Source organism: Melopsittacus undulatus, chromosome 8 (genome assembly GCF_012275295.1).
Source record: "Melopsittacus undulatus isolate bMelUnd1 chromosome 8, bMelUnd1.mat.Z, whole genome shotgun sequence".
In the NCBI taxonomy this organism is placed as follows: domain Eukaryota; kingdom Metazoa; phylum Chordata; class Aves; order Psittaciformes; family Psittaculidae; genus Melopsittacus; species Melopsittacus undulatus.
The window spans coordinates 46,606,394-46,627,343 of NC_047534.1; the positions used below are offsets into that span (position 1 = coordinate 46,606,394).

At 43.7% G+C, this 20,950-nt stretch overlaps 2 protein-coding genes across 2 annotated transcripts; both read left to right on the top strand.

The window, feature by feature from the left end:
• The first annotated feature begins 1,919 nt into the window (after window positions 1–1,919).
• FUT11 (fucosyltransferase 11) lies at window positions 1,920–7,769 on the top strand. The gene is made up of 3 exons (XM_005152661.4): window positions 1,920–2,668; window positions 3,953–4,578; window positions 7,067–7,769. Exons 1-3 carry the CDS (start codon window positions 1,943–1,945, stop codon window positions 7,212–7,214), a joined length of 1,500 nt encoding a protein of 499 aa, XP_005152718.2. The 5' UTR covers window positions 1,920–1,942; the 3' UTR covers window positions 7,215–7,769.
• A 5,708-nt stretch (window positions 7,770–13,477) lies between these two features.
• Window positions 13,478–16,647, top strand: CHCHD1 (coiled-coil-helix-coiled-coil-helix domain containing 1). The gene is made up of 3 exons (XM_005152662.3): window positions 13,478–13,645; window positions 14,193–14,311; window positions 16,385–16,647. The coding sequence occupies exons 1-3, from the start codon at window positions 13,504–13,506 to the stop codon at window positions 16,493–16,495; spliced, it is 372 nt and encodes a 123-aa protein (XP_005152719.1). The 5' UTR covers window positions 13,478–13,503; the 3' UTR covers window positions 16,496–16,647.
• Window positions 16,648–20,950: the final 4,303 nt, after the last annotated feature.

Genomic DNA, 20,950 nt, shown 5'->3' on the forward strand with positions numbered 1-20,950 from the left:
AATCTCAGTGTTACTTTGCTTGGATGTGACTGGGTTTTAACTTTTTGTCCCTTCTGAGCTTTCATTTTGCAAAGAGCTTTCCCTTTTCTCTAACACAGCTTGAGTTTGGGGGCTTTTTGGTCTTCTGTGGGAGGTATTACTCTTATCTTGTGTGTGTTGGAGAGCTAGAGCAGGGAAGCTGGGTGGGGTTTGGGGTTTTTTCTTCATTTGTGGGGATTTTTTTGGTTGGTGTCTGTTTCGGGGGGGGGGGCGGGAGGGCTGGCAGGTCCAGGGGTGCCAAGATTATGTTCTGAGTGAACTGGCACTGTGACTTGACTGTAGGCCCGAACACTGATGTTGTACAATTTGTTGATACCCTTACAACAATGTGTATGAAAGCACAAGGCAATCATTACTAAATCATCAAAACTACATAGAATCATCGAGCAGGGTTGGAAAGGACCTTAAGATCATCTCCTTCCAACCCCCCTACCATGGGTAGGGACACCTCACACTAAACCATATCACCCAAGGCTCTGTCCAACCTGGCCTTGAACACTGCCAGGGATGGAGCATTCACAGCTTCTTTGGGCAGCCCATTCCAGTGCCTCACCACCCTCACAGTAAAGAATTTCTTCCTTATATCCAGTCTAAACCTCTGCTGTTTAAGTTTTAACCCATTACCCCTTGTCCTATCACTACAGTCCCTAATGAATAGTCCCTCCCCAGCATTCCTGTAGGCCCTCTTCAGATACTGGAAGGCTGCTATGAGGTCTCCATGCAGCCTTCTCTTCTCCAGGCTGAACAGCCCCAACTTTCTCAGCCTGTCTTCATATGGGAGGTGCTCCAGTCCCTTGATCATCCTCGTGGCCTCCTCTGGACTTGTTCTAACAGTTCCATGTCCTACATAGTTTGCTGTAGCATATTTGTGAGGTTTTTCTCCTGCAGGGATGTACATTATGTCCAGAAGCTGCTACTGAACTGATTTACTGTGATGATGGTCCTTGTGCATCTTGTATGTTAATTATGTGGAGTAAACGGCTTGTGGGCATTTCTGTGGCAGCACCCCTTCCGAGGGATGTGGAAATTGCCTTGCAGAGCCTATGTCTGTTAGCAGCCTGTGGATGTAAGTAGAGGAGCTGGTGTGGATGGCATGGGGGTGGTGTCTATGCACTGACTGGGGTGTGCATCTGGATCATGCTTGAGCAGTGAAAAGACCTAACTTTTCAAAAGAAAGCAAAAACGTTCCCATGTTTTAACCTGTTCCTTACACAGCTAGAGAATATTTTGCTTGTGTTCATACAGATGTCCTGTGTTATGAGTTATCTGTCAAATACTGTGCTTGGGCTTAAGTTACTTCTCAAGGCATGAAGCTGAAGGTTTTAGTAATTCCATAACCGAGTGCTAATTCTAGTATGCTTCTGTTAGATTTTTATAGTTTTGCAGATTACCAATTTCCTGTTTCCAGAACATTTTAATACCAAAGCAGCTGATTGAAGGTTGGCACAGAAGAGCAGCTTCAAGAGTGCATTAAACCTAGTGGTAGATAGATAAAAAACACCACTGGAAGGCATTCCCTTCCTCCGCATACTTGCACCACCGAAAGGCCAGTTTTGTACTGAAGATGCCTCGGTGCGGGTGGATTTGCTCTCGGCAGGCTCTGCCTCTGTGAAATCGCCCGGGTGTCACCTGTAGGTGCGTTAGAGGCAGTTGGCAGTCAGAGTACCCCTGTCCTGCAGCACTGACAGCCCTATGGAGCGTGTCGCGGACCCTACCACCAGCTTCTAGCCTGCGCGGAGGGCAGCGGGTGCGGAGTCGGCCCTGCCCCGCTCCCGAGGCCCCTCCTCGGCCTTGCCCAGGCTCTTGCGCCCCTTGCGGCCGCTGCCGGAGCGGCTCCCGAGGGCGGGGCCTTTGCGGCCGCTTCCTGTAGCGGAGCGGGAGGTGCCTGCCCGTGGCGGCGGGCATGGGTGCCGGCAGGCCGGGCCGCGCTCGCCTCTGGCTGATGCTGGCGTTGGCCTGGGGAGCGAGGACCGCGCTCGCCACAGAGGGGGCGGCGGAGGAAGAGGAGGAGGAGGCGGCTGTCCAGGCGGCGCCGTGCGGGGCGGAGGGGTGGGCGCAGGATGCTGTCCCGCCGGGCGCAGCCTTCGTGGCCGCCGCGTCCTACCGCGGCCCCGGCAACAACGACACGCGGAGCAACAAGGTACTCCCCATCCTGCTGTGGTGGAGCGGGAGCCTCTTCCCACACTTCCCCGGCGACACGGAGCGCATCGACTGCCCGCGGGGCTCCTGCCTCGTCACCCGCAGCCGGCGGGTGGCCGGACACCGCCGCACCAAGGCCCTCATCTTCTACGGCACCGACTTCAGGGCCTACGAGGCGCCGCTGCCCCGCCTGCCCCACCAGACCTGGGCGCTGTTCCACGAGGAGTCCCCCATGAACAACTACGTCCTCTCGCACTCACCGGGTATCCAGCTCTTCAACTACACAGCCACGTTCCGCCGGGAGTCGGACTACCCCCTCACGCTGCAGTGGTTGCCCGGTGTGGGGTACCTGCGGGCCCCGGCTGTGCCCCTGGCCGAGAAGAACGCGTGGCGGCAGAAGGGCTATGCCCCGGTGCTGTACATGCAGTCCCACTGCGACGTCCCCTCGGACCGGGACCGCTACGTGCGGGAGCTCATGAAGTACATCCAGGTAGGCGAGATGCGCTGTGGTGTGGGTGCTGTAGGAGGTGGGTCCGCCTGGCTGCCCCCCTCCCTCCCTCCTTCCACCTCCTCTTCTTAATGGGGTTTGTTTGTCTTTGCTTTTAGCCAAGGCACGAATCGTAACGGGGATGCATGCCGACTACAAGCTGGACAGAAAAACTAGTTGTATTCCTTCCCAAAGCGTGATCTAGACTACACCACATGCCAGTAGGTAGGCCTGATGGTAGCTGTTAGTTGTGGAGTTGGCCAGACTTGGGATCAGTCGCAGGTTGGGCTAAGCCTGAATGGATTAGTGGACCAAGTGCCAAGAGTTACTGAAATCTCTGGAGCTTTAGGTTAGCCTATATGAAGGCTGGCCGTTCGCAAGCCTTGCTCCCATTTGAAAGTACAGGTGTTCAGTGAAAAGAGATGTTTTGAGTGCCTGCTGCTTGAGAAGTGTAGGACCGTGTTGTTTCCATGGTGGTTTGTATTGCTCTGGCACAGCTAACAGAGTAGCTTCATAAACTGAGATAAGGATTCTGTCAAGCAAAAAGAAGAGTTTAATGCTTTTTTCTTCTTAAAAATTCTGAAGGACAGTAGATTAGAGACACAAAACCAGGTTTTAGTGTTTATCTAAAACATCTGTTTCCTTGCCATTTCTGCGGTTTCTATTGGTCGTGATTAATTCATTGTGCAAGTCTATCATGTACTCAGTAGTGAAGCAAAGACAAAAGAACGTTTAAAATATGACTCTATTGTCAAAGTTTGCAGCAGATTCCAGATCGAGTGTATGGTCTTTCAGTTTTAGACCGTATTCTTTTAGTTCCCTGCATCAGTTTTGTCTGTCTGACAAATGAGACATTTTTGCCAGCCTGTTGAGACTGGCAGGACCTGTTGTGTAATAACTGTTTGGAAAAGTGCTGTGTCTCTATTAAGTAGATCACTTCTAAATTAACTCAGAGGGAGCTGAATGCCCATCCTTATCTCCAAGTTCCTGATGTAGCCACTAATAAATAAGGTTTTGGGTAACATCTTCCTTTCTGCACACTCCCCCTGCCCCTCAATCTGTAGCATCGTTTATGTTGCTTTTGAAACTGAGCCCTCAGTTTCCTCTAAAGTTGTTAGAACTGGGACTACAGGGATAGTCACAAGGGAAAGAACTTGGAGTGAAAGCAAAGCTAAACTAAAGAAGCTAGGAACTGATCAAAGTTAGGAATTGTACAAGAAATACAAGCTCTGACAAAAAGCTCCAGGCAAACAAGTCACTTTGTAAAGATGCTGGTTGTTATTTTAGGTTGACTCCTACGGGAAATGCCTGCATAACCGTGAGCTCCCCAGTGAACGACTGACAGACACTTCTACAGCAACCACAGAAGATTCTGAGTTTATGACTTTTATCGCCAGGTACAAGTTTCATCTCGCCTTGGAGAATGCCATATGTGATGACTACATGACAGAGAAGCTGTGGCGTCCAATGCACCTGGGAGCTGTCCCAGTATACCGAGGCTCCCCAGCTGTGCGGGACTGGATGCCAAACAACCTCTCCATTATTCTGATAGATGACTTTGACAGCCCCCAAGAGCTGGCAAAGTATCTTGACTTCCTGGACAAGAATGGAGAGGAATATTTGAAGTATCTAGAGTATAAAAACCATGGTGGAATCAAAAACCAGTTCTTGCTAGAGAGCTTGGAGAGGCGGGAGTGGGGGGTGAATGACATGACCCTGCCCAATTACCTGAATGGCTTCGAGTGTTTCATCTGTGACAGGGAGAACACCAGGGTCAAAGAGGAGCAGGAACACAGAAAGTCTCATGGGAAAATTCCAGCTCCCAGACCTCGCATAGCTCAGTTCAAGCACATGGGCTGTCCTATGCCCACACCTGGGTTTGGAAACATTGAAGACCTCTCTGGAGGAGACAGGTAATGTACCAAGCCTGTGCCTTGTGAAAGAAAAAGGAAGCTTCAAGTAGTAGTAGCCATTACTGTTAATAATGCTTTGTACTTAAAGGATCTCTTAATACATCTCCAGTGACACTTTATGTCTTGTGGGTAGGATAGTAGTTCTGCTAATTTTGTGTAACACTGAGGCTGAATAAGAGGCTTAGGTGGTGGTATTTGTTACTGGTTGAATGTGGAGTGTGAGACACCCATAATACTCTGTTAAAATGCTCTGTGGCCTTGGGCAACGTGTTTATCCTTTGTATTAGCCTATTTGTTTGAAAGAAGGATGGTTTTTGGTTCAATGATGGTAGAGCACTTGTTAGTCCTTGGGTGCAAGAAGCTCTGTGCCTCCTTACAAAGTACTGCATTAAGAATTGTGTTGGCACTGTTCAGTGCAGGCTTCTTTAACTCCTCCTAACTTCAGAGCAGAAGTTAGGCTCACCCAGAATACTTTACAAAACTTTTTGTTGGTTTGTGTGACAAAATTCTGGCTTGTGTTTGAAGGACACCATTCCATTTATATAGGTGAGGGCCACGCAGGACAGAGAATAAGTAGCTTCTTAGCCCCTTTGCACATGGGGATTGCTGGTGTTGCTGGAATCTCCCAGGCCCATAGTCCCGTGTTGGCCATCTCTAGTGTGAGCTGCACAGAAGCCTGTCAGCAGGGAACTACTTGCACAAACCCTCAGGCAACCACTTTTGACAGGTAGAATAGATGTTTGTTTGCATGGTCTGTTTAGCATTTACACATGCCTTGGCACAAAACAAGTCAGTGTTTGGGTTCCCAAACCTTGAGTTTTTCCACTAACAGTGTTTGTTTGAAGTTACAGTTGCTAGAAGGAAGGGTTCTTGGGTTCATGTGCAATGTGTGCACCTTTTGTAGTGTAATCTAGTGTAACATGTTTGGATCCCTCGGGTTTGTAATTTTTCTTTGCATTGCTTGCGACAATTTCCGTCTTTTTAGGCATGTACTTAAGTGCATACAATTCACTTTCTGAAAGCCATCAGACAGCCTTTATAAACATAAGCCCTCAGCCACAGCAGATCTTGCCTATGTTTGTAGCTATCACCAAAGATTTCAATGTTCTGATGTCAGTCCCACTGTAGTACTCAGTTAGTGACTTTTTGAAAATACTGGTAAGATGTCATGCACTGTCCAGAAGGAGGTTGTCAGTATGCTCTTTCTCAGTGTATGTCAGTTTACAGCCTTGTTAATAATTTCCTGGACTAAGGAATTGAATGCTTGGGACTGTTAAAGTGTTAGAAGGAACACTGTGTTGAAAATGAATCCATCATTTCAAGTATGCTAACCCAGAACTAAGAATGTTTTTATTATGTTGTCCATCCACAAGAAACCATGAAGTGTGGGGACCTACTTTGTCCTATGCTTGAATGCTTTCATAAATGGCCAACTGAAACCTTTTCTCAGTCTTCGTAACAAAATGTGGTTTTAGCTCCTAACATCAGGCAGGGTCCCACTCTGTGAGCAGTCTCTACTTTTTCATGGTTGGCCTTTTGCTGGAGCAGCAGATGGCAGTAGAGAAGTACTTTTGAAGGTACCGCTTGGGTGCCTATGCCGCTTACTTACAAGCTCAGGTACTCCCATCATTCTGTGCATTGGTTGTCAGCAAGGAGTTTTGAACAATTACTCCATAATCCAAGCCACCGTTGCATCGCATGGAAGTTTCCACATCTCATTGAACTACACTATGTTACTTTTCCCCTGTTCATAGACATGAGTCTGGAAAAATTGTACCAGGGAAGCTTTTACCTTGTCTGCTATTTTAGAAAGCTACCTTGGTATAACACAAATGAGGGAAGTAGTCCACATGATCACGAATGTGAATTGTTGAAAGATGCAGTGATGCAGTCTGTGCTATTGAAAAGTTTGAGAATGTCTGCATTGAAAAAGAGAGAGCCTATACTCAACCATTAGTTTGGAGATACAGAGTTAAGGTTGAAGGACATAATGATTTTTTGTTCCTACCATGTATAACCAGAGTTTGTAACGAGTAGCTGTCATTCCCTAATTGTTAAATGGTTTATCATGGGGGGAGGAAGAGAAGAAAAGAAAAACTTGATTCTTAGGCCACTACATGCGTACTAGCCATGGAGGGTGACTCTCCAAATCATGTAAGGACTCTGTGCTGGATTTTATGTTAATAGAAGGTTTAAATCTCCACAATTAATAATTGAGTGTCTTTGGTTAACTCTGTAGTCACATGCTGATATTTCTAGAATGTTATAAAGCTAATAATGAACTTACATTTTCTGTAGAGAATTTTCACAGCGAGTTTCTTTAAATGATTTCCAGTGCAATGGCACAGTAACAGCATACTTCGTTATGACCATCTCTGGGCTTGTTTTCCTCTTAGGTGAAAGAAAAAAAATGGCTTCGGTGCTATTTCAGCTGCAGAGTAAGCTGAGGAGGTTTAGTGGTTTATGGTTGTGTCTCTTTTTGTTTCAGTTGGAAGGAGATGTGGCTGCAGGATTACTGGCAAAGCCTCGATCAGGGCGAGGCCCTCACTGCTATGATTCATCGCAATGAGACACATCAGGGAAGATTTTGGGACTATATGCATGAGATTTTTCTCAAGAGGACGAGGCAGCACTGACCCATCTTTGTAAGAGCTTGATCTGAAAATTGCAGTGGAAGTTGAGACTGTAAATTCTTACCTTGCTCCAAATGTTTGCCTTGAAACAGAAGAAAAGCTCTCACAGAGACTGTTTTTTATGGTGCATGAAGTGAGTAAGTTTCTGTTATGGTTGGATTTCAGCAGTAAAGATCTTAGCAACAGCTTTGATTTGAATTTCAGCTCTGTGGCATGAAGCCACTCCTGAACTGCAGGTGTCAACATGTGGGGCAAAAGAGGAATTTACTTTCCTTTTGTATTTGTATCATTTCCTTGTGGCTTACATGACTCCAGAGGAACCCCTCTTCAAACTCTTGCTAAAATGTCCAAAGTTATTTCAGGGATTTTTTTTTAATATCCAAAATATTAAGCATTTTTATAAGTATTTTATCAGTCACTTTTTCTCTTCATTAAGGTGTACTTTTAGCTGCTATTAACAAAATGCTTTTTCAGTGAAGGATTTACAAAAGACAAATGTCTGTGGAGAGCAATTGTGCCTTATGAAATTGCAGCAATAAAGTCTCTTCTTTCCAAGTAGGCGCGCCTCAAATACTCCTGCTTTTTAGGTAACTGAATAGCTATGGGCAGGTCACTTACTCTCTGCCTAATTTTTCTTGTACAAACTTACCAGGTGACACATACAATGGGGTGAGAGATTAAATTTAATTTACAAAGTTCAACAACGTATTTCACACAAGGACGTGTATTACCTGGTATTGTAACTTCTTACTGTCCTCTCCTTAATGCTAGCAATTCAGAGACCTTTGATCTGTCCTTATTGAGTGTCTGCAGCTTTGTACAAAGACAAATACATTTCAACGATGGTGCCTTTCCAGTGGTCTCTGCAGTTTGGATGCAAACCTTGCAGTCTTTCTGTGCTGAAATGGATGACCAGAGTCAGGTGCACTGAGATGTTTTTGTATCTTTACCAAATCTTAACACAGTATGATCCTGGTCTCTTGACTAGCATTCCTTAAAGTAAGTGATGATACGTGAATACATCTTCCTTGTTGCGTAGTCTGTATCTCTTAGAGATACAAGTCTGCTGTTCCCTGCCGTGTTGGGTACCCTTCTGAAACAACTGATCTTTGTATTGGAGGACTAATTGGAGATTAATTCACAGTATCATGGGTTTAAAAAGCACAGTAAATATGGCCACACTGCAGTCATGTCTCTAATTGTGTAATTGTATTCTATTTCTCCATGTCTCCTCGCTTTTCAGAAGTAACTACTGACTAAATAGTCAGAGTTTATCCACGCCTAAGACAGAATGTTGGTAACGCAAACCTAGAGTTTGTGGGGTAGTTTCATTTTGTAGGGCAGTTCACACATTGCTTTGGGAAGTCTGAAGCTTGTTAGTGAAAGTTAGGAACGGGAGCAAGTCTACATTCTGTCCCTGATTGAGTCACTATTGCTTAGCTGTGGATAGATAGCTTAATCTCTTTTTTTTTTTCACCCCTCAAATTCCCAGTGATAATGTTGTAGATACAATATTTTAGGTGTTATATCCATATAGATAATAATATGCATCTCAGTGTTTGTCTTTCAGGTAATACAACAATACTGTCATATAAGAATCAGAGCATCTTGACAGAGGAGACTTCAGACCCATAGCTGTCACTGGATTCTTGTAAATGTAGAAAATGCATAAGCTATACAATCTCATCCAATGTTTCATTAGGAGAAAAATGCTTTTTTAATCTCTCTTCTGTAATAATAGTAACAAATTGTTCTTCAGCTAAAATGCATTCATCAGTTTAAATTCCTTTTTTCTTTATTCCATTTACCCCGGAGACATGAATACTGAAGGGAATGTATCTGAATTAATTGTCAAAGTGGATTACTCAAATCTGGTTAAGATTTCAGATCTGTGTATTCAGGATGGAAGTGGCCACAATGTGCTTGAGAAGTAAATTAAGATAAAACAAATTAAGGCTACTTTAGTACTGAATGTCCACTTCTACTGAGCAGTTTAATTATATTTAAATAAATTGCTTGAATTAATGCCTCCAGTTACTTCAGATTCTCTTGATTCAATTTATGATCTTAGTTGTCTTTTAGTTGTCTTTCTGCTAATCCAAGTGAATATGTGAATGCAGACAAGGAGAAAGGTCCCTGCAGCAACTATTAATATTTTGGCAAAAGGCTAATGATTTCTGCTTTGGACTGCTAACTTTATTTCTCACTTCACTGCTTGAAATCCAGACCAGCTAGGTAGTGGCTGAATGTTGTCACTCATGTTGTGACTGCCTTCCGGATTACATGATACTCAGAATGAACGTGTATACAATATCCTCCTTAATTAAATTCTTACAGTACAGGTGCCCATACTCATAAAAATGCCCAAGACTAATAATGAATTTTAGCAAAGACACCGAATACTGCAGATGATAACGAGATCATCTCTATAAACCTTCCAGGTAGGCTTCTACTAACTGGGGTGAGTCACTTCACTGCTAGTCTTTCATTTTGCCTGTTTACTGTGTGAGGGAGGCTTTCAAAGCTGTCAGGATAGCTTTATTCACTAGCATTAATGTTCTAAAAATAGGTATCTCCTTACTACTGCTCATATGAAACACTAGTAAATTCTACTGATATTGTGTCTCAGAATTGCCTTGACCACCTAAGTTTATGCCTTCTGAGAAGTGAGAGAGGAGAAACAAATGGCTGACAGAAGGTTAAAAATCTAGCAATCCAGTTCATTACATTGGACAAGCTGAAGTTCTCATTCTCCTGACAAAACTGTGATACCAGGTGCTGCCTAATTTACAGTAAGAAGCTGGGTATTTTATATACTGAATTAGTACTCTGTGTTTTCTGTCCTTTAGCAAGGACTGCAATTTCTAGGAAACATGTAACGTCACTGAAGAAAATTATTGATTTGATACCTAACTTTGATAATTTCTAGAACTGAAAAATAATTGCTTTTTCTTATTTCTATCACTGTAGTAATTTTCAGACTGAAGGATCTCTGGGTACTCTATGATGGTAAGTAAGTAGAATGAAAGCCAACTAACAGTGGATGTGTATGTTTAGAGGGAAAAGGAGAATGAGATTCTTTCCCTGGAAGTGGCCTGAAAAGTGCAACAGGTGGGAAATCACAGCAGAAATGCCCATCTTGCACCTTGGCGCAAAGGGTAGTTTTAACTGGTGTGGAAGAGCAAGTAACTGCTAAAGGACTGGGAACAGGATAAACTGAATTGAAGCACAGCCAACCAGGGACATCACTGTTTAGACAGGCTTTGCCATGCTAGACAAGCAGCCATCTGCCTCCCTTACCATCCTTTCATATGCACTCTTCAGCCATTGTCCCAAGAGAGCCACTCCCTTAATGATTCATTGTCATCAATTTGATTGGATTTAATTAAGATTGTTGATGGATCTCCAGGTGCTTTCTGAGAAGTTGTATTAATGGGAAACATACAGGGTGGCAGGTTCCTTCATTCTGCCCAGAGACCTCTACTGACAGGCTGAAATTAATCAGAGACAAAATCCTTTTAGTGATATGACCAGCTGAGCCAAAGCCTATGTCAGGCTTTAACAATCTCATGATTCAGTATCTTGGAGCTGGCACTGAGAGATATATGACCCTGCAGGGGGACTAGGGAGGGTGGAGAAGAATGGAGCTGCAGGATTTGTTTCCAGAGCTCTGACATGACTGGCATCTTAATTTGTATGCTGTTGCGTGCATTCTTTCTTGCAGAAAACCCCATCTAATGCTGAAGTGTCTTAGCTAGGGATGATTCTGGGCATTTTGGAATGGATCAGAGCAGATTGTGATACTTTGTGGCATCTCTGAGCAAATAAGGAGGCTTCAGGTAATTTGCAGTGGAGTTGGGCTGGATTTGAGTAGATCTGGGAGGCAGGGATTAGGGATGGCAGCTCAGAGCTAGTCAGGTGGACAGAATAATGCAGGGTGGCTGATCTGATTGAGATAGCTATCTCAATAGGTAGGCTAGTGTTGGGGCTTGGGGGTGACATCAGAAGAGCAATTGCAGCTGTCACTGTGCTATGAATATAAATGAATGCATTTGTGCTAATAAGTGCATGAAGTGCTAATACTGTTCAAACACAATAGCTCAGCAGACAGGAGTAAGTCTGAAACCTCTTAAAGAGGTATTTCAAACAACAGTCTCATTTTAACTGTGTATTTCATTACAGTATTGTTAGCATTGTATTTAATCGTGTCATAACATCATAACTGGCCCTTATACCAGTTGTAATACAGGTTCTTTTCAAATCTAATACTAATAGCTTACCTCTGTGGTTCATTTTGGTTTTCACTAGCTGAAACACAGGCTACAATTCAGCTTTAAGTATGTTGATGCAAGTAAAATTCTAAATGCAGTTAGAATTTTACATGTTTTTTGTAATTGTACATTCAGGATTCATAGTGCAACATCTGTGGGGTTCACTGCTCTGTGTGTTGAGAGAACTAGATTCCTCACTGTACCTATAAAGTTGGCACTTCTGTCTCATCCATTAGTGTCTCTGTGCTATCAGCTATACAAAGTGTAGGTTATTGGAGAGACCTGGATATACAGCTCTTCAGTAGTTCCACATTCTGCATGGTGTATGCAGACACCATCACATACCTTATTCTGTCTGCTTGGGAATATTTTAGACTGGTGCTCCAATCCCAGGCTCAATGCCAAAAAAAAGACTTTCTAATGCAGACAGCAGTAATGGGCAGGAAGCTACTACAATTCTCCTTGCATTGCTTGCGTTTCTCAGCTGCCCCTCCTCTTCCCCCTTCTTTCTTGGAATTACTTAAAAGAAAGATCAGCTTTTGAAGGTGAATGTGCCTGAAGGTGTGGCTGCCATTAGCTAATGTAATTTGGAAAAAGGGAGGTTAAATTATGTGGAGTGCAGTTCAGTTTCTTCTATATCGCAGTATTTTCACCTTTCCTAGCTATTGTCCTTGGACTTCAAGAGAATGCCATTTTAAAAATAACACCAAAATAATTCTAGGATCAGACATACCAGCATATATTGTCTGCAGATGCAGTAAGTTCTAGTAACGATACTGAGAATATTCTGCTGATGTTTAACTCCATGTAACAGAACTTCCAATGTATAGTTACCTTCCTTGACTAGGCAGAGGCAAGGGGAGTGCCTTGGGGCTTATGTCTCTATCTAGGAAGTTGAATATATTTTCATCCAAAGCAATGTCCTGTGCAGATAAATTTGTTCCCTGCACCTTCGTTTTGGCCAGCTGTACATGGTTAGAGGCCAAACTTGTAACTGTTCCTGTGGAAGAAAACTGATACTTTGCATGCCTTCCAGTGGCCAGGGGAGACTGTTGGTGCCTGAAGGAGCCCCAGTATGGTGGTGAGATGGCTTATTCAGCGATTGCTGCACGACAAGTGTCAAGAGTATTTTAGGTCCCCAGTGTCCAATGTCTGATTTCTCAGTTACCTACATCTTGCCTTGTCCTTCATCCTGTGCAGTAATCTGTGCCCCAGCCCTTGAAATGTTACCATGCCTTCTGTATTATCTGCCTCCATAAACAGGGGGTATATCAGCTCCAGAGCCAGCCAGGAGAATTGAGGACTTCCAGAGATTTAAACCCTACAGATGGAAAGAAATTTCCAGGAATGACGGGATTCTCCAGTACTGAGTACGAGGCTGTGAGAACACCACTACCACTTCAGAAGAAGCAGTTTCAGTATCTTGTTAGATAGCAGAAATAATGCAGGGGAGATCCAGCTGTTAGTGTGTAATGGAGACGAACAGCTGAGGGTGAAGTGATGCTGAGTTTCAAGCACCAAAAAAAGTTGTCAAGAGTTGCAAAATAATTGCTTAGGTTGCATTAGAATTATTTGCAGCAATCATCAGTTATTTTGCTGTGTTTGAGAGGCACGCGTGCTCCCTCGTTTGGTTGGGTTTGATGCAGAAACAGTTTGGGGGTGTAACTGTGAAAGTCACTCAGAGAAACAGTCTTAAGACTTTGGAGTTTTAGAAAGCAGCATTCTTTGTTGCAGCGCTGGGCGCAAAGGTGAGCGCTCCCTTTACATGCCGACAACGGTTATCTCTTTAGCATATCATGCATATTCATCATTTTCTCAGGAACTACTTATAATATGTGCATTCTCATTCCGCATGGAATGGGGAGGAAGGACAGGACTGCAGCACAACCGGACCGATGGGACGGCGTTACCCCCCGGGCTGGGCGCGGGACGTCCGCCCCGCAAGGCGGCGCCACAGCGCGGGGAGTACGTCGGGTCGCGCATGCGCCGGGTGGGCGGTCGCTCGGCCAGTGGCAGGGAGCATGGCGGCCCCCGTGTACCCGGCCTGGGTCACCCGCTGGGTGTCCGGGCAGTGGCGGCAGAAGAAGCGGCCCCCGGTGCTCCGCCCCACCCGGCCGCTGGTGCTGGCCAACAAGGTGGCGAACCGCAAGGAGAAGGCGGGGGGTGAGTTCCGGGCGCCAGGCTGCTGAATGTCCCTTTCCCGGAGAGAAACGGCCGGGCCCAGCCCCTGGAGGGTAGAGCTGCCGCCGGTGTCCCCGCGGTGGCCCCGGGAGTTGTCCCGCCGCTATCCCGTGGCTTTACCCTGGGGAGGACCACCATGGGGTCGGGGCTGGGTCGAGCTAAGTGCTTTGTGCTCTGCGGAGCAGCAGAGGGGAAGGTCTGGTTTGTGCCATGGCATTACTTTCTCATGCAGCAGCCCCACGTTTGCATCTTGTGGTGCCCTTTATGTGAATCACACATGTAAAATACTTTGTTACATCTCAACATAGCATTCCCTTTAAGAATTCAGTCAGGTGTTAGATGACTGTAATGCTACTACTGATGCTTGTGCTCACAACATCTTTACACAGCGCATCTTTGCTTTAGCGTTGTTTTTCCTCACCTGCCTCTATGCTGTCTTAAACTTCTCTCTGGAGACTTATGCCCTGTGGAGGCTTTTAGCATGGAATCCCAAAGACCTGAGATTTTGGGTTGTGTGTTTCACTTCTAGAAGCAACATGCATTACGGAGATGTCAGTAATGATGGCCTGCTGGAAACAGAATGACTTCAATGACGCAGCCTGTGCCGAGGAGATACGGACGTTCTATGACTGCGTGGCAAAAGCAGAAGTAATTAAGGCCTCTTTTATGTTCTTAAATGCTATTAGTAGGGTAGGAGGAAGCCCCCAATCATGTCAACAGTAATAATGTTCTCCAAAGAATTTGATTAGTGTTGTAACCCATTTGAGCTATAGGAGAGATACAGACCGATGTAGCTCAAACATGCAGCCCTTCCTTTTTTGAATGCAGATGTTAAATTAAATTTGAATCAAAATAAGGACCTTAGGAAGGGACTAGGTCTTTGGTATATTATAACTGAGGGTGGAACAACAGTCATATCCAATCCTTTTTGTGTTGTCAAATTCCTGAAGTTGAGCTTAGTTCCTGTTAGTTGACCCTAACCCAGGCTATTTCTTGTGATTTCTTGTGGCTTTTAATCTCTAAAGAGACCTCACTTGGAGTATTGTGTACAGTTCTGGTGTCCTCAATGTAAGAAGGACATGGAGCTGTTGGAACAAGTCCAGAGGAGGCCACGAGGATGATCAAGGGACTGGAGCACCTCCCGTATGAAGACAGGCTGAGAAAGTTGGGGCTGCTCAGCCTGGAGAAGAGAAGGCTGCATGGAGACCTCATAGCAGCCTTCCAGTATCTGAAGGGGGGCTATAGGGATGCTGGTGAGGGACTATTCATTAGGGACTGTAGTGATAGGACAAGGGGTAACGGGTTCAGACTGAAACAGGAAGTTTAGATTGGATATAAAGAAGTTCTTTACTGTTAGGGTGGTGAGGCACTGGGATGGGTTGCCCAAAGAAGCTGTGAATGCTCCATCCCTGGTGGTGTTCAAGGCCAGGTTGGGCAGAGCCTTGGGTGACATGGTTTAGTGTGAGGTGTCCCTGCCCATGAAAGGGGGTTGGAACTGGATGATCTTAAAGTTCTTTCCAACCCTAACTGTTCTATGATTCAGCATTAAGGAAACAATAGCAGTCACTGCTCTTCTCCATATTACATGATAGTTCTGAATGAGGGAGAATACAGCTTGGAGCTGTTAAGTAGAACAGTGATTTGTATGGTGAGAGATGTGGATTATACTGTAATTTGGGAGATGTATAGTGTGGATAAGTTTTCGCAACTGCTGAGATTCATAAAACAAAGGAATAGCTGACTTTGGTACGAATCCAGTACCTGGATTATCTGAACAATGGGAGAAAGTGAGTTAGGTTTCCCAGACTCCAGTTTGTCATAAATATTTAAATAGTGCAGGGGGGGAGGTTGGAGACAAGCTGGTAGAGAAATAACCAGTGGTTTCAGTAATCCTCATGACAAATGGAATTTTCAGGGTGCATGAGGCAGTTACAGCTATTCTTGATTCTCTGAAAATTAAGAGTTCTTTTAGGCTGTTTCTGACTATGAATGCCAGATATTTTCTTAAAAAATAGATTTCACATTGTTTGGAAGTTAGAGGTTTCCAGCTATATGCTAAACTTGGTATCAGGTCAGTTTCAAAGGCAGAATAAAGGTAAGTATATGTACTGAACTTGTCCTTAAAATGGTTTCAGGTTTCATTTTTTTTTTCATAACAGTACCATCACTTAATAGCCTTTACTGTTGCTGTTTGACAGCATAAAGGAAAAGCTGTCTACAGTTTATTTGGTAGATAGAATCAAATTGAGTAACAGAAAGTGAAAAAAAAATAAAATCTGAGTTGTTACTGAGTTTATAATATCGTTAACTAAGAATACAGAGGAATATCTCAGAATCACAAAATGGTTTGGGTTGGAAGGGACCTTAAAGATCATATAGTTCTAACCCCCCTGCCACAGACAGGTACACCTTCCACTAGACATGGTTGCTCAAAGCTCCATCCAACCTGGCCTTGGACACTGCCAAGGATGGGGCAGCCACAACTTCTCTGGGCAAATATCATCCTTACAAGATGTGAGTCATTAATTACTTCATTGAAAGGTCATCAGGCTTTTGAAAGCCTCATGATTATTGAGTCAAGTCTTGTTGTAAATGTTCCTTGAAGAAATAGCATTCCTCTGAATGAAATGTCTCAGTACAATCAGTATTAGTCTTTGAGGGTGAGCATCAACTCTACAAATAAAAAGAAGTAATATTTTGAGCTTTCTTTCTTTCTTTCAGAAGGAGCGCAAGAATCTAAACGAGGACACCTTGTCACCCCAGGGAAACATGCCTTCAAGCAAAGTAAACAAGCTCCTGAGGAGGTTTCCCCAGATCACACGTTATGTATAATGTGCTTTACTAAAGGAACTGCAGACAGGCAATTACAGTTGGAGACTTTGGTGAAAAGTACACTGGATGTCAGGCAGTATGTTTCAGTACTGAGGTATGGTGCTTGACCTCGCTTTTGTTTTCAGAGTAAAAAACACATGTCCTGACCATCAGCTGACTTTGTTCATGAGGTTCTTGGGTCTTGCTGTCTTAGGATTTCTGCAGGATGTTGTTAAACTAGCCAAGTGTGGAATCAGGTCCTCCCTGTGAAATTAATCTTCTAGGAATATGTTGTGGTTTAAACCCAGCCACGCTGCTCATTTGCTCACTCCTCCCCTTCCTCCCCCAACTGCTGGAGAGATGGGGAGGAGAATCAAAAGAATGTAGCTCCCACAGGTTCAGATAAGAACAGTCCAGTAACTAAGGTATAACACAAATCACTACTGCTACTACCAATAAGAATAATAATGATAAAGGAAATAACAAGAGAATACGACATCTCAACACCTGCCGACTGATAACTCACCCCACCTGGCCTGACTGAGCACTGACCAATACCTCCTCCAACCTCCCAGAGAACTAGCCCTTCTGGGCAACTCACCGTTACATCCTGGGCATGACATGCCATGGTATGGAATACCTCTTTGGCTAGTTTGGGTCAGGTGTCCTGTCTCTGCTTCCTCTCAGCTTCACCTCCTCCCTGGCAGAGCATGAGACTCAGAAAGTCCTTGGTCAGAGTAAACATTATTGAGCAGTAACTAAAAACATTGCTGTTATCAGCGCTGTTCCCAGGCCAAAAGTCAAAAACACAGCACTGCACCAGATACTGAGAAGGAGAAAAAAATGACTGCTGCTGCTGAACCCAGGACAGAATACATGCAAATGCCTTTTCTAATGGGGTGACTTTCTCTCATGCACAGGCTTCCTGCCTAACTTCTGAACTGCTGTCAAAAAGTGCTCAGACCCAGACATTGAGCCAACTTGAAATTGATAGTAATCTCACGAGTCGTACTTCTAAGTGTATGTGTACACAATTTGGTTCCTCTTGAGATGTTTTTAATTCTTGCTGCTGTACAAGAAGACTGTAGAATGAGGAAGAACTCCCCAGCAAAATACCTTGTTAATACACAATACATTGGTAAGGATTATATGTAACTTTTTTAATATAGAGGCTTGTGATTTAGGCCCTCTGATTTGCAGGTGGGACAGGTATGGTGCCATGTCAAATCAATTACATCTGTACCATAATAAAAGAATGCAAAACTGTCTTTTGGCCTGGGCGACTCATAATCTAGAACAAAATGTCCCATTGTTTGGGTGAAAAAAACTAAAAGGCGGAGAGACAATTCATGCACAGATTGATACTGAAACAATGTTATCAATTACTAGTTTTCAGTGGTTTGGGGGTGGGGGTGGTTGTTTCTTTGTTTACTAGAGTACCACAAAACAGCAGGCAGGTCCCTGTTGTTTTAGGACCAGTACCTAATTGATAAGAAAAATGCAGTACCTCAGAGAACTAATGATATAACCATTTATATCACTAGTTCTCTGGGGTATAAATTAAAAGAGGGAAGTCTGGCACGCATAGACTCTGTGATCACCAACATGTGACTGGAGAGTTTGCGTGGAGATGGATCTGACTTCTCTGGAGGCTCAGAGCAATACTTCATCATAACATAAACACTGGGCAAGAGTATGCTTTATGGTTATTGAAGCAGTTTACATTTAACTTACTTACAGTGGCTCATTAGTGGATTATCCCATGGGATACCTTATTGTTGCTAATATGTCAACAACAGAATAAGGTCTTTCAGAGGACTTGGGGTGAGTAAGAACATGATGTCCACATCTGTGTTTGGGATAACACTTTGGTTCTATGACATTTTGTATTTTGAGTCCAAAAGACGCTCTCTGAAAAGATCTACTTTGCTGATTCTTTGTTTCTGAAGAAGACAAGCTAAGTTGGGAGAGTGAGAAATCGATTTCTAAATTCACTTCTGTTGATGATGGGTTTTTTTTCTTTCTGTTAAAACTTACAATGCAAGTACAGTTTGGCACCTCTTAAGCTAGCGGCTTTGCTGAATGTAGCAAACTTCAGTGTCTGTGAAGAACTATCTCATTGTGTAAGAGGCTATAACAGTGAAACTAATTCTTTCTTGTTCTGTTTCTACTTTTGAAATTTTGTGTGACTCCCACTAATCTGGACGGCTATTTTTAGATTTTTCTGATTCACAATGAGCTTCACAAGCTCAATTGTTTGGGGTTTCTTCTGACCTTTTACATGCCTACTATAAGTTTGAAATTACTATGCTAAGGTTTTCTACTCCTTAAAGGAATGCATTTATTTGGAGGAAGAAGGAAGGAAAGAAAATACTTTTCAGATGCACACAGCTTTTACACTGCTTCTTTTTAAAAGTACTCTTAACAGTTCTTTTGGCTCAGGATCCCATGCTATAGCCAAAAAAAAACAGCTACTGATTGTCCTTGGCAATTTGAGTTGCTGCCGTTTACCCCATCTCACTGTTAAGCTTGCATTGGGTGTTCAAATGCATTCTGTCACACACTGATATTTGGGATCATTCCATTCATAGTTGATGTGTGTAACTGCAGCAAGTGGCCCTGTCCTCTCTGAATTCAGGGTTTGTACCACCCCATGTTGTTGCTGGAGAATAAAAGAACACTGGGTTCTGATGCTGAGCCCACTGGTTAAGGACATTGCTGCAGAAACTTGTATGTGACTGCATGGTGGGGAAAGAATTAAAGAAAAGCTGACTAGCTGTTCTACCCTCCTAAGTCGGATTTACAGGATTTAAGCAAATCTGCTGGAATTCCTTGATCTTATTTCTGTGCCTTATAGCCTGAGTACTATACCAGCTCTGGGTATGATTGCTGTTGACTACCTCTCTTTTTAGGCTTTCACTGAAGATCTCTTGTGGAGGAAGCACTGATATTTCAGTTGGTCTTGACAAATAGTCCTGCCAATTCAGGAGAAATAGGTTGAGTTCCAGAGAGCCAGAACGTTTTAGAAGGTGGTATTCATGTTCAGAAGGGTCTATACAGAATAATCTGAAAAAATCTAGATGGAAAGAGTCTTTAGGTAATCATAAACTAACTATTATACACCTGTGTTTATATCAGGGTGAGAAGGTTATTTGTGGTAAATACAGACTTGAGTATTTACAACTACTTCAGACTTGCCCACACAAGAAAGTTCAAGATCTGGTTTACCTTATCTTTAGATATGTTACCTATCTAAACTGCCGTAGTTATGTTGGTATTGTTTCCTCCTTGGTCTTCCTTTCCATCTTGGAAATGGCCACATAGCTGTGAGAAGCTTTTGGGAATATGAGATCCACCTCTCCGAAGAAAAAGTCACTGCCAGAAAACCAGGGGGGAATCTTGGCAAGAATAGTTCCAAAAGAGGACCTGCCACAGAAGAGCAAACTTCCAACACCCACTATGTATCTTTGCACAGGTTGTCATTTCTACAGAAACTGAATACCAGATTCGGACTTCTTTTGCTCTTGGTGTGTGCCAGTCTGTGTTTCCTTTAAAATCACTTTACCTAGGAAATAACTTTTATCTAGTGATTCAAGTTGCCTTGAAAGGGAAGTAACTTCCAAGCTACTGTGAAAGAAATCCAGTACAGGCTTTTGCTAGAGGTTTTAAACCCTGCTAGCATGTATCAGACGGCTAAATAGGTGAGCTTTGTATAGGAGTTCTGAAGGAGCATCAACAGCCTCTCTGCTCCTGACTAAGGAGCAGATTTCTTGTAATCTCAATAGATTTTTCTGTTCCTGCCTCCTAGTATATCCTTTCCTTGTGTTTTCGCTGGAATAAGTGGTTCTAAATTCCAACGCATTCCCATATTTTCTTTTTGTTTTGCTCCTTTTTTTGCCAGTGCTGCCTGAGAGTGCCAGCATGCTGTAGCATGTAAGCTGTTTCCATCCTCTGTTGCCCTGATCATCTGCCTCCCTCACTACGAGGATATAGGAGATTTGCTCCTAATTAACTGAGTGCAATTCTTGGCCAAATCCACTGTGTCCAGAATGCACTGTGGTATAAATCCACTCCAGAAAGGGCTCCCTCCTATCACTCAGCAACTCTTCTAAGAGATCAAGCATGGAGTGGAATTTCCTTGCCTTTGATGAGCATTTGAAGATGAGGCAATGCAAAACTGTCATCTGAAGTGAGTAATGAGCAATAAGTGAGGGAATTAGAAAAGAGGCTTTTTGTCAAGCCAATGGATTTCTATCAGCCTGTTCCTTGTTTTTATGCTGAACGTGTGTTTGGAAATGCTGCTCAGCAGACTTGGCCAGGAGTGAGCTCATTTCTTGAGGTGACCTTGGTTCATGCTGCAGAACACCAGGAGTTAATCCTCCTGAAATCAGAATATAAATAGGTAATTCCTGTTAAACTGAGCTGAGGAACTGCACAGGGAACTTGTTTAAAAAAGTCTCAAGATTGAACAGCTTT

Bases quoted from the DNA above. Each gene is read 5' to 3' on its own strand.
- FUT11 (XM_005152661.4), top strand. From the start codon at position 1,943: ATGGGTGCCGGCAGGCCGGGCCGCGCTCGCCTCTGGCTGATGCTGGCG. The intron at 2,669-3,952 runs GTAGGCGAGATG...TTGTTATTTTAG, and splicing joins AGCTCATGAAGTACATCCAG to GTTGACTCCTACGGGAAATG. The intron at 4,579-7,066 runs GTAATGTACCAA...TTTTTGTTTCAG, and splicing joins GACCTCTCTGGAGGAGACAG to TTGGAAGGAGATGTGGCTGC.
- CHCHD1 (XM_005152662.3), top strand. From the start codon at position 13,504: ATGGCGGCCCCCGTGTACCCGGCCTGGGTCACCCGCTGGGTGTCCGGG. The intron at 13,646-14,192 runs GTGAGTTCCGGG...TTTCACTTCTAG, and splicing joins CCGCAAGGAGAAGGCGGGGG to AAGCAACATGCATTACGGAG. The intron at 14,312-16,384 runs GTAATTAAGGCC...TCTTTCTTTCAG, and splicing joins ACTGCGTGGCAAAAGCAGAA to AAGGAGCGCAAGAATCTAAA.